Raw genomic sequence first — 12624 nt, 5'->3', positions numbered from 1 at the left:
ACTCAAATGGACATCAAAGGATGGAACCACTATAAGCAGGAGTCTCTGGACATGGCAGATGGGCAGTCTTTTGCCTACAAGCAGTCTTGTGCCTACGGGCAGTCTTGTGCCTACGGGCAGTCTTGTAGGGGTGCGCACGAACCGGTCCGGAAGCCATGTTGGAGGCCTCCGAACCAGTTCGGAGCTGGACCGGTCTGGCACCTGGGGGGGGGGTCTACCTTTAAGGGCGGGGGGGTTAGAACTTACCCCTCCCGCCGCTCTTCCCCCACCAGCGCTGTAGTTTAAAGTGAAGTTTTTGGGGCGGCAGCGTTCCTCGCTGCCGCCCCTGCCCCCGTCGTCGCTTGTTAGTCTCCGTAATAGCAGCACGCTGCGCGCGTGGCGGCGCGCATGCCTGTTGCTGCTGTGCGCGCGCGCGCGCGCCGCCACGTGCGCATGCATGCTGCTATTACGGAGACTAACAAGCGATGACGGGGGCAGGGGCGGCAGCGAGGAACGCTGCCGCCCCAAAAACTTCACTTTAAACTACAGCGCCAGAGGGGGAAGAGCGGCAGGAGTGGTAAGTTCCACCCCCCCGCCCTTAAAGGTAGACCCCCCCCTTGGTGCCGGTTCGGACCATGCACATCCCTACAGTCTTGTGCCTACAAGCATCTTTTGCCTACAGCAAGAGCTGCTCACAAGGATCCCAGAGTTTACTGCTAAGCCGCTGGGCAACAAGCAGGAACTCTGTCCATGGACAGGAGCTGTCTGTGACTTCTAGTGCGCAGTGAGAAGTCAAGACTTCCCCAGCCATGGTGCTCTGGCTCTCAGCCGTGATCTGAGCAACTGCAAACGCTCCTGTCTCCAGCCAAGAAGCCTCGCTCCTTCAGCTGAAGAGATCCACCGCTCTCAAGTCTCTGATCCTGGTAATATGCTGCTCCTTACGAGCCTTGGGCCCCTCTATCTTTTCCCCTCCTTCTCCTTCCCTCCCCTTTTCCTCTACTAATTCCTGATCCCCCCCCCAAACCATGCCAGCCCTCAGCTTTCCTTACACCCCCCTTTCCCCATCTATATCTGAATTGTATTAGGCTCTAGGAAGATTTAATGCACACACATATGTTAGTTAGGAACACCTGGTTGAATATTGGTACTGGCTAGGATGTTCTGTTTAAATACTGTTGGTAATATTGATAGAGTGTTCTGCTTTCTGCTCAACTAGAATTGATGTTGTTATTCTTTTATACTCAATAAAGCCCATTGAATCTTTGAGGATTGGTTTGATCTCCTTTCTTCCATGCGCCCAGATCCTACATGGTCACCATATAAAGGAACTTGATCACTTGGTGACACTATGAGCCAGGCCTAATTTTGTATGCTACCTAATGAGCATATTTAGTATATAAATCAGGCCTGGACCGTAACAATTGGGGATTCCCCAGGAGACGGGCACTCTAGGCTCCTGTCTCTGTGTGCAGCCGTACTGGAAGCAGCCCGAGCTTGCACACGAGCAGGTAGCCTGGGAGAGCTCTCCCCCTTAACCTCAGCTAACGGCTGGGCTAGTCAGCACTTCCCTGTTGGGACTGGGCCTGATCCCAGCAGTCCTCATGCGCTACCTAACCCAGGATGGGCTTCCCTTGCGCGTGAGAACAGCCTCAGGGATACCTAGCAGTCATTAGCCTCTGACTTGAGGACTTTCCAACAGTGAATAGATACTGATTGCAATTCAGGGCTAAGGAAGGAGGAGGAAGAAAAAGAGATGGCCAGTCCCATACAGAGCAGAACAAACAGGAGGAGGAGCAAAATGTTTCTCGACAAAACTATTGGGCTAGAAAAAGAAGGAGCAATATAAAGGAACGGGATACTGAAAATGGGGCGGGGGGGAGGTCTCAAGAAGATGCTAGCCATTTTATAGGATCTGGAACTCATTGGGCTAAGTGAGTTATGTTTTATTTAGTTCTTACATACAGTCTTTGCCCTTTCTGAAAAGTTGTGATTTTCAGAATCTGCTTGAGGCCTTGCCTTTCCTCTCCTCACTCCCAAGTGCGAGGTGACAACAGATATGATTTTTTTTGCAAAAAATATATATGAATTTTTTGCAAACTTGAGATAATATGAAATAATTTCCGTGGGTATGTATAACATAGACTACAGAGCTTGGAATGAAATGGCAGGCTATGAACTATAGTCTATCAGGTACTAGAAATACTGTTTTACCACTCTGTCCTAGGCAAGAAGGAAAACGCCCCCTACAAAACAGTTTTATTAAACCCTTGGGGAGGCACCATTCATGGCTGGTCAACTGCTGTGCATTTAATGGTTTGCAAACATCCAAAGCAATCTTGGCGGGGAGGGGGAAAAGCTATATCATTTATTTATTTATTTATTTATTTATTTATTGAATTTCTATACCGCCTAATATAGAAATCTCTGGGCAGTGTATAATTTGTATAATTATACACGGCATTATATAATTAATTATATAATTATATATATATATATATATATATATATATATATATATATATATATATAATATATATATAATTAATTTATAATTATCTTCTATATCTATCTATATAATCCTCCTGTGTGCGCCTTTAGAACGTGCATCCCAGCGCCCAGCTGATTGGCTGAGTGGCAGAGGCACCTGATAGGTTGAGGCGGCGGGAGCTCATGCACAGCAGGAGGCCATTGTGCTGCTGCCAGGGGAAATGGCGGCAGCGGCCCCAGCTGCGGTGAGGTGGTGGCTGTGGCCTGTGTGCCCGCTGGGTTCAGACGGCAGCTAAGCCACCAGGAAGAGGAGGTGGCATCAGGAGGCAGGAGAAACAGCGAGTGGGGGGGGGGGAGAAGTGGGCCGGGTGGGCGTCAGAGAGAAGGGGCTGAAGCAGGGGGAAGAGTTGAACTATGGGTGCAGATGCTATGCACCCGGTCAGCTAATATATATATTTGTCTTAGGTGTACCTGTCACTAATCCCATGTGTGGCAGCTGTTGCGAGAGTTCATGAGCATGCTGCCGGCAGGGGAAGAGGAAAGCGGTAGCGCTGGAGGCAAGGCGGGAAACAAAATGGCAGCGGGGGGGAGGACAAAATGGTGATGGTGAGGGTTGGCGGGAGAAAACGACCGCAGGGGCGGGCAGAAAGGCAGGGAAGAAAGCAGCGACGGGCAGGCTGAGAAAGAAATTGGCATTGGCAGTGGGGGAAACTAGAGGCACAGATGCTCTGCGCCCAGCCCAGCTAGTATATAATTATATAACGTATATAATTACATAATTATATAAATGTAAGTATACTAGGCGGGATAATTTGATATAACAAAGAAATAATTTGCCATATCAGCCATGCATGGGACTGAAAGCAATGAATTTTAACTAAAGAAAGATTGTTTCCAAACCAGGTCTGTTAGAAAATAAATTTTAAGTGGTTGTGGGACTTTTCCCCTCCCTTGGAGTTTTCCATGGAAAGCCTGAAGTGCCCTTTGGATCCTATCCAAGGGTATGCTTTTGTGTATTTATAGTAATCCATGCCTGAGTCCAGTAAACATATTATACAAGGATTTCTTTTCCCTAACAAGAATTTTTGCTGTCTCAGGCTGCTATATATAAGCACCCAATGCTGCCTTTCCCGCCCACTCACTGGGTTGGCTGCCAGTTTATTTTCCCCACAAACATCATGCATATTGTAAGAAGAACGTATTGCTTTGTGATTTTGTTCTCTGCCTTATAGAGATCACAAGCTTTCCTTTTGATTAGCCTAAAATGTAGCAGTCTGGAATCACTATTTCCCCCTCAGGCCATCTTAAAAACCAAAACAAAAAACAAACTCAAAGTAATGATGATTTTGTTATGCAAGTCTGAACTCTCTCAGCTTCAACCCCCCCCCTACCCGCCCCAAGCCTCTATATGGAGAATAATACTGGCCTCCCTTACAGAGTTGTTGTAAGGATTATATGTAAGGATTACATATCATATCAGTGGCTGATATGAGAAGCATTTAGTATGAGAGCCAGTGTGGTGTCGTAGTTAAGAGAGTGGGACAAGGGCCGAGGAAACTCAAGTTCAAATCCCCCTTCAGCCATGAAACTCTGCTGGGTGACTCTGAGGCAGTCAGTTGTCTCTTAGCCTAACCTACCTAGCAGGTTTGTGGTGAGGATAAACATAAGCATGTCTGGGCTCCTTGGAGGAAAAGTGGGATATTGTTATTATTATTAATAATCATAATCATAATCATAATAATTTAGAAGAAAAGTGCTATGTAAAGGTCCCATTTACAGAGAGCAAGAGGAGCAGGTTGTTCTCCTTTGCTCTCTAGGCTATTTGTGATTATTTGTGGACACCCCTCTTCTTTGGAACACCCCCCCCAATTCGTTCAGCCCCCTCCTTAGTGACTTTTAAGGCCCTTCTTAAGGCCTACCTTTTTTGCCAGACTTTTGCCCTTTAATTTTTATTTTATTTTTTAAAAAATTATTGCTATTGTTATTGTTATTCTTCACCGCCTAGAGTCTTTGGAGGACACGGTATACAAGAAAATTTTTAAATAAACAAATAAATATTCCTCAGGAACACATTTGTTTCAGCAAACGCTGATAACGTGCACTACCTTTTGGCAATAGGTATGTGCACGAACTGAGGTTTGTGCACAGGTTTGGTGCTGCTGAGGGTGGGGAGCAGTGAGTGGAACCTTTAAAAAGGAGGAGAGCAGGTCCTTACCTGATCTTCACCACCCCATGTACCTTCCTGCTCTGACGGTGCTACCCCCAAGAACCCCACGAATGCACGGATGCCATTTGCATGGTCAGCATGGTGTTGCTGACCACACATAGGGTGTCTGCGCATGCGTGGCTGTCATGTGCATATTGGTGCCACACGGTTCCTGGGGGGGGAGTGCTGTCACAGCAGGAAGCTGCATGGGGTAGTGGGGCAGGTAAGGACCTGCTCTCCTCCTTTTTAAAGATCCTGCTTGCCATTCCCCCACCACCAGCCGCGCCAAACCGGTTTGGCGCCAAACCTGTGCATGAACCTCGGTTCGTGCACATCCCTATTTGACAGTGTTGTAGTGAATGTAATACTGTATTGAATACTGTACTGAAGATATAATATTGTAGAAAACAATATTTCAGTGAATATTATTGAAGATAATAAAAGCAGTTCTTTGAACCTTGCCATGAATCTTTTCATCACTTTTTGCACTCTTACACTACTAAAACCTGTAATATAAATCCAAATTTTTATTTAGTTTTAACTATAATTAAAGAGTTACTTTGAACAACATACACCCGTCAAACTTTTTATAAAAGTGTGGTTTTTAATCTTGGCTTTTTATCCACTTTCATATTCTTGGAGAACTCGGGGGCTAGAGGCACCTTGCTTATAATGTAAGACTACAACATTTGGAGCTTTTCCGTTTAGAAAAGAGGCAGCTAAAGGGAGAAATGATAGAGGTTTATAGAATTATGCATGGTGTGGAGAAAGTGGAGAGAGAGCTTTACTCCTCTCACAACACTAGAACTGGGGGTTATCCAATGAAACTGATTGTTAGAAAATTTAGGAGTGACAAAAAGAAGTACTTTTTTAAACGCAGTGAATAGTTAATCTATGGAATTCTCTGCCTCAGGATGTGGTGATGGCCACCAGCTTGAATAGCTTTCAAAGGGGCTTAGACAGATTTATGGAAGACAGGACAATGGCTACCAGTCTTGATGACTATAGGCTACCTCCTGGTCCAGAGTCAGGATGCCTCTGAATACCAGATGCAGGGAAGCACAGCAGGAGATGGGCCATGCTTTCATCTCTTGCCTGTGGGTTTCCCAGATGCAGCTCATGGGCCACTGTGGGAAATGGGATGCTGGACTAGATAGGCTGTGAGCCGGATGTACCAAGTCTCTTCTTATGTAACTAAAAAAAACCCGAACACACCACCTTGTTCCAAAAATAAAAATTAAGGACTGATTTAGAGGTCCAAGCAATCTGCTGTGTGTGAAGTGGTTTTCATCCATCACAGCAGAAAGTGTTTCTTTTACTCCTCTCAGGGTGCTGCAGACCTCAGCACCCCCATCCTGCACACTGAGAGCAAAAAAAAAAAAAATAATATTTAGGTTAAAAGTGTTTTAAAGCAAAGTGCTTAGGACTGCCTGCTTGATTTTGAAAGAAAATGCAGCTGTGAACTTACTTTCTGGCATCACTTTGTTGTGGTTTTCCCTCCTCTCCGGCTTAGAAACTGGTCTGTGAGTATCCCCCAAGTGCATAGAGACCTCTGCTCTCTCTCTCTCTCTCTCTCTCTCTCTCTCTCTCTCTCTCTCTCTCTCTCTCTCTCTCTCTCTCTGTGTGTGTGTGTGTGTGTGTGTGTGTGTGTGTGTGTGTGTGTGTGTGTGTGTTGGAACCATGCTTCATAGGATGAGGGAGATTACCATTTGCCCTTGCCCCATTCTCTTTCTGAAAATCACATAAATATTACCACATAAAACAAATCCCAAAGGGAAGTCAAGACAATTGAGCCCACTTAGGGCAACAGGAACCTTAGAAATAACAGTATTTTTTTTAAAAAAAAAAAACAAAACCTGAGAGTGACATGGTTGGAGCAGATTGTCATTTAGGAGACAGTTGGCGACAGTTTAAAATGACAGTTGATCTGAAAAACTTCAGCTCACTGCTTGAAACTGTTGTAAGCTTTGTGTGAGAAAAAGAGGATTACAGACTGAACCACGGGCCAGTTTCTGAGAGGAAACGCACAGCAGCACAGCCATGTCAGAAGGTAAATCTTTGGTCGGGGACGGGGCAAAGTGGGACAAACAGTCATGTAAAGATGGTAAAGTGTGGGGGGACAACCACATTGAAACATTGTAAGGTAAAGGTAAAGTGTGCCGTCAAGTTGATTTCAACTCCTGGCGCCCACAGAGTCCTGTGGTTTTCTTTTTGGTAGGGGTTTACCATTGCCTCCTCCTGCGCAATATGAAATGATGCCTTTCAGCATCTTCCTATATAGCTGCTGCCCAATAGAGGTGTTTTCCATAGAATGGGAAACATACCAGCGGGGATTCGAAATGGCAGCCTTCTGCTTGTTAGTCCAGTATTTCCCCGCTGTGTACATCCCTGGAAAAAAGAAAGGGTAGCAAATAGAGCATCAGCACCTTGTAGAATCCAGGGGGAAAGGTTATGGTATGCAAGAACAAGGCAGTGGAGTGGAAGCAGGAATATGAATAGTGTAATGACATAAATATTATGTACAGAGAGGCAAGTGCAGACTGCTTTTCAGTGTTCTTGCTGCTGGCTGTTTGTTAGCCCCTCCTCTACCCGCAGACTGGAATACAAGTAACTAAAGCCCCATTCAAAAGCTGGCCTGGATCAAGGAATGGGTTAACCAAAAACACCACCTATCTAAAATATAAGAGATAAGGTGGGTGTTCAAGTTTGGAGAGGAGCAGTTGTTTAAAGCTTGAAAAGTAATAGTAAAAACCTATGGAGAACTGAAAGATCCAGTCATACAAGAACAGAAATTCCATGAGGGAAAAGGTGTTAACAGAAAGGAAAAGGAAGAGATATGTTTTAAAAGAAAGAAAGAAAGAAAGAAGAAAGAAAGAAAGAAAGAAAGAAAGAACAGATCACCATCTGTTGTTAAGGTTGGACTTACAATCATGTCCCACCTCTGCAGGGGTGAGAGGCCTATTAGGATGGTCCACCTGAGAAGGTTATTGGATGCCACCAGCTTGTCTGGTGGCCAATGATGGACCTTTTCTGTTGCTGCCCCGATACTTTGGGATGCTCTCCCTTCTGAAATAAGAGCCACCTTTAATTCGAATTGTGGTTTAAACTGTTTAATCCTTGTTTTAATTTGTTTTATGTTGTTGTGAACCACCCAGAGATGTAAGTTTAGGGGAGTATACAAATATAATAGAGTATAAATAAAATAGATGTGGCAGGTAAATTCACACATGTTAAATTCCAAACCATATATATTATTCCTCAGTACAACAAGCCCCCAAATACATTACAGTTCTGTGCTCATATAGGATCATATGATTCTGTAATTGCTGTTAACTTTAATAGCCAGATTCCCACTGTATCTACGTGGGGCTGTTCTTTCGATATCAGACTTGCTTAATAGAGAAATCTGAATAGGATACATCTTAAAATTCCCTGTCAGTTAAGCTTGTTAGTCTGAATTCAGCTATTCACCAAGGTTCATAGAAGAGGCTCTAGGATATTAACAGCAATCATCTATCTATCTATCTAATTTGTACACCGCCTCAAACTTTCGTCTCTGGGCAGTTTACAATAACATAAAACCAGTTAAAAACATATACAAAAACTTCAAAAAATCATATGCTCAATATGATTTCAATCATGACTTCAATCAATCATATGCTCAATATGGACAGAGGTATTCATATCACATTTCAGTAGCCAATTTAAGTAGGTCACAAAACAATAACCGACTGTCAGCTCAGCTGCAATAAGATAATGGGTCACTTTGGACAATACATCTGACTGGCCTCATCCACCATGTGAAAAGGGCATGATTGTGTACACCCTGCTCCTTCTTCTGGTGTGCCGTTCTGCTTTGCATAGGACAAACTGCCCCCATGCAATTATGTGGCTATGGGATGGCATGTTGGGAGGCAAGGGCAGGACATGCACACTTAGGTTCCTCGGTGTGTGGTGAGTTGGTCTTATGATCCAGTGACACGTATAATCCAAAGTGACTCCATGCTTTTCGCAACCAAAGACTCATATCATTTCCCCTGCCCTGTGGACATGAACGGGCGATCACAGACCTTTCAAAGTCAAGTTCCAGTTAGGCCCTGCTAGTCCCTGAGTATTCCTGTATTATCACCAATATTTCACAGATGAAAATACATGTGTACTGAGACTAGTGACATCCTAATTCTCACACAAATGATCATAGCATAGACTGAAAGTCCTACTGATCACTTACTCTGCAAGGCCTCTACTGTGCTGACTTCTGGAACAAGGGTGCATTAGTAAACTGGCACAGGGGAAACCCCCCTCTTGAGAATATTTAATTTCACAGTCTGGTTCTACTTGGGTTGGAGCTCCAACAAATTCATCGGCAGTTATTATCTGGATAGGGGATGTCAGAAGATAAGCATACTGACATTTTACGTCCATGCACACTAGAGTCAAGATGCATCCCACCATGGGGAGAGGTTTGAAACCTGAATAATTATGGTGGGGGTTCAGTGGAGAAGGTAACTCCTCTATTTCTTTAGGGATTTGCTGATGTGGAAGCAAAGCGGGAAGAAAATCTGGGTAGTGTTTCCTCCTACCTTGCTTCCACACAATCACTTCTACCCAGGTTTTCCTCCTCCTTTCCTTCCACACAACCGAAAATGTGGCATGCACACAGCTCCCAAACTCAGGTTGAACACAGATTTTAATTGTGTGAATGACCTCATGCTATGTTCCACAGGCTTCAGCCTTATTTCTGTGGATGGCCTCCACAAATTTAATTGAGATATCACAAGAAGAAGAGAGAGGGCTGCAACAAAAGACATAAAAGCAACACACTGTAGAACTCCAGCCTAAACATACTCTAAAGTAAATCCTACTGAGTTCACAGAGACATATTTGCAGGCGCATGGGCGCAGGAGTGCAGCCCGCTCCTATGCCCACATGTGTGGGAGTAAGCCCCACTGAGCACAATGGGACTCATTTCTAAGTAAAAAAGAGATGCGATGGAACTATTAGTATGCTGTCTGGAGGCTGTTCACTTCATCTGTTTGTTCCAGTAATTGCTATATTTCATTTTGACTAATATAATTAATTCATTATCACTTCTTCAGTTAAATGTGTAAACAAGAGGGAGCTCAGGTTTTGGTTTTTTTTGTTTGTTTTAAGAGACAGGCCGGTTCCCCCCACCAGTTTATCAAGAAAAAAGGCATCCAAAATCTACATTGGGATTCTAATCAAGACATTGTAATAAAATGTTAACAACCACTCTAGGGAGCAACAGTTCTTCATGACTAGCACTTGCATGAGAGTGGGGGCAGGGGATGGTTGCACAGAGAATTGCCTTAAATGTTTTTGTGGGTGTATGATCCAAGAAGGATATAACTAGATTAACTAGCTAAAATCCTATTAGGCACCACCTTTCTGATGGCTGCACAGACCCCCTGCCCCTGGCACTGTCAAATGGTTCAGGCTGACAGCAAACTATATTTTGCTGCCTATTAGGCCCAGTTGCTGCTTAGGTTGCCAACTTTAGATCCATCCCCTGCAGCTGTACCTTTAGTGACCCATACCAGATGAAGATGTTGATGCAGAAGTCCAGACTCCACTTAATCTTGGAGTTCGTGGGATTGTTTTTCCCATAACACTCTGGGCACTCAGTTGCAGTCTCTCTGAAAGCTCAAGCATAGTTTGGAGGCCCTGACCCTGCTCTGTTCCTAGAACCTGGAGAGGAGAGCTGGTCTTGTGGTAGCAAGCATGACCTGTCCCCATAGCTAAGCAGGGTCTGCCCTGGTTGCATCTGAATGGGAGACTTGATGTGTGAGCACTGCAAGATATTCCCCTCAGGGGATGATGCTGCTCTGGGAAGAGCAGAAGGTTGCAGGTTCCCTCCCTGGCTTCTCCAAGATAGGACAAGTTTTTTTGTTTTGTTTTAATAATAGGTCAAGATTTTTTTATTGAACTAACAAACTACCAAAGCATACAGTATGTTGCCAAAGCACAATTATATACAAAGTAGTTGTTTGTACATCATATATCTACAAAGATTTACACACAAGGATTTGGAGACCCACAGGGTTATAAAGTATATGAAGGCAGTACTGTAACTCGGGGATGGGGGATTACAAGGCACATCAGGTAGTGGGGTGGGGTGAGAGAGATTCCTGCCTGCAACCTTGGAGAAGCTGCTGCCAGTCTGTGAAGACAATACTGAGCTAGATAGACCAATGGTCTGACTCAGTATAAGGCAGTTTCCTATGGTCCTATGTTCCTAACCTCAGATAGCAGCTGCAGTCAATGCATTTTACCTGAAGGTTTGCAAACTACTATGGCTACAATGATTGATATTTATATTCCACTCTTCAACCAAAGCGGTTTACACAGAAAAATATATAATACATAAATAAGATGGGTCTCTGTCCCCAAAGGGCTCGCAATCTAAAAAGAAACATGATGTAGACACCAGCAACAGCCACTGGAGGGATGCTGTGTTGGGGTTGGATAGGGCCAGTTGCTCTCCCCCTGCTGAGTATAACAGAATTGCCACTTTAAAAGGTGCCTCTTTTTGCTCAGTTAACAGGGGTGACCACTCCTAGAAAAAAGGTGCCATGACACATTCCTTGGCAACCTCCAGGCCAGACTACTGTAACATGTTCTACTTGCAGCTGCTTTTTAAAACTGTTCAGAACCTCAGTTTATTCAAAATGCAGCTGCCTGATTATTAGTGGGAGGAGGCCAGACCTGGGAATCATGCACTGCCTCCCAATTTGTTTCTGAACACAATTCAAAGTGCTGGCAACAACCTTCGTGTCCTAAATGGCCTTGGATTAGAAGATCCTTTATACCAGGGATACTCAACGTTGGGTCCCCAGATGTTATTGGACTTCCACTCCCATAATTTCCAACCAAAGGCTGCTGGGGCTGGGGATTATGGGAGTTTAAGTCCAATAACATCTGGGGACCCAATGTTGAGAATCCCTGCTTTATACTGAAGAACTCAGAGAGTCTGTTCTGCATATATCATCTTTATTGGGGACTAGATTGATTATAACAGGGAGCAAGGCCTTTTAGCTAGCAGAACTTCCTTCCCACCTGGATGATTTGGTTTTTATTTTCAGAAGGTAGTTTCAGTGGGCCTGGAGGAGGAGGAAGCCTGCTGAGCTTGCCTATGTCTGATTTCTAGAAATCAATCAGGTTTCTGATCAATCGGCTGTGCCACTGCCGTGTGTACTACATGCTGTTTATGTGTGCATTTTAAACTGACATTATTTAATCTTGACGTACTGTTGTTTATAATATACTGTTAGCCACACTGGAGGCTGTATGTTGAAGTACACATTTTAAAAATAAATAACATCATTGTTATGATCTGCACGAATTAGCAGATGATGATGTTTAGCTTCATGCTATGAAAAACATCTCCTGCCCATTTCTGCATATACCACCTCTGTTAATAGCACTGGAGAGGCCATTTTTTTCCTGGCTAGTTCACAACCTGGCTAGGCCTTTTCCCCCTGGCTATTTCCAGCCCTCCTCCAGCACTGTTAGATCAATAATCACATGCAATTTAAGACTTATCAACTACTGATCAGGCAGCTGCATGCTATGTAGGACTGGGCCTTACCATTCTGATGCTGACTCCCATTGTATTGGAATTTTACCAAGGAAGAAACCGCTTAATTTTGAATACCGCTAATAATCCTGTTTCAGATGTTATGAATATGACGAGTATTTATATACCACTTTTCAACCAAAGTTCCCAAAGCAGTTTACATAGATATAAATAAATAAATAAATGAAATGGCTCCCTGTCCCCAAAGGGCTCACAATCTAAAAAAGAAACATAAGTTAGACACCAGCAACAGCCACTGGAGGGATGATGTGCTGAGGATGGATAGGGCCAGGTGCTCTCCCCCGCTCAACAAAGAGAATCTGCACTTTAAAAAGATGCTTCTTCGCTCAGTTAG

At 44.1% G+C, this 12624-nt stretch overlaps 1 protein-coding gene and 1 long non-coding RNA gene across 4 annotated transcripts in view; one reads left to right on the top strand and one right to left on the bottom strand.

Annotated features, from left to right (window-relative positions):
- LOC128329528 (uncharacterized) overlaps window positions 1-6553 on the bottom strand; it is a 119583-nt gene extending 113030 nt beyond the window's left edge. The window contains exon 1 of the long non-coding RNA XR_008309691.1: window positions 6141-6553. This is a non-coding gene — a long non-coding RNA (uncharacterized LOC128329528). The remainder of the gene's footprint in view (window positions 1-6140) is intronic.
- PFKP (phosphofructokinase, platelet) overlaps window positions 6386-12624 on the top strand; it is a 94655-nt gene continuing 88416 nt past the window's right edge. Inside the window, exon 1 of one of the 3 annotated variants that reach the window (XM_053260909.1) lies at window positions 6386-6722. In XM_053260909.1, coding sequence (XP_053116884.1) covers window positions 6713-6722 — 10 coding nt within the window. In that variant the 5' untranslated portion in view covers window positions 6386-6712. The remainder of the gene's footprint in view (window positions 6723-12624) is intronic. The other 2 variants (XM_053260911.1, XM_053260910.1) reach the window with 2 other exon arrangements.

This window comes from Hemicordylus capensis, chromosome 6 (assembly GCF_027244095.1).
Source record: "Hemicordylus capensis ecotype Gifberg chromosome 6, rHemCap1.1.pri, whole genome shotgun sequence".
Classification (NCBI taxonomy): Eukaryota; Metazoa; Chordata; class Lepidosauria; order Squamata; family Cordylidae; genus Hemicordylus; species Hemicordylus capensis.
This window is presented reverse-complemented; position numbering and strand designations above follow the sequence as displayed.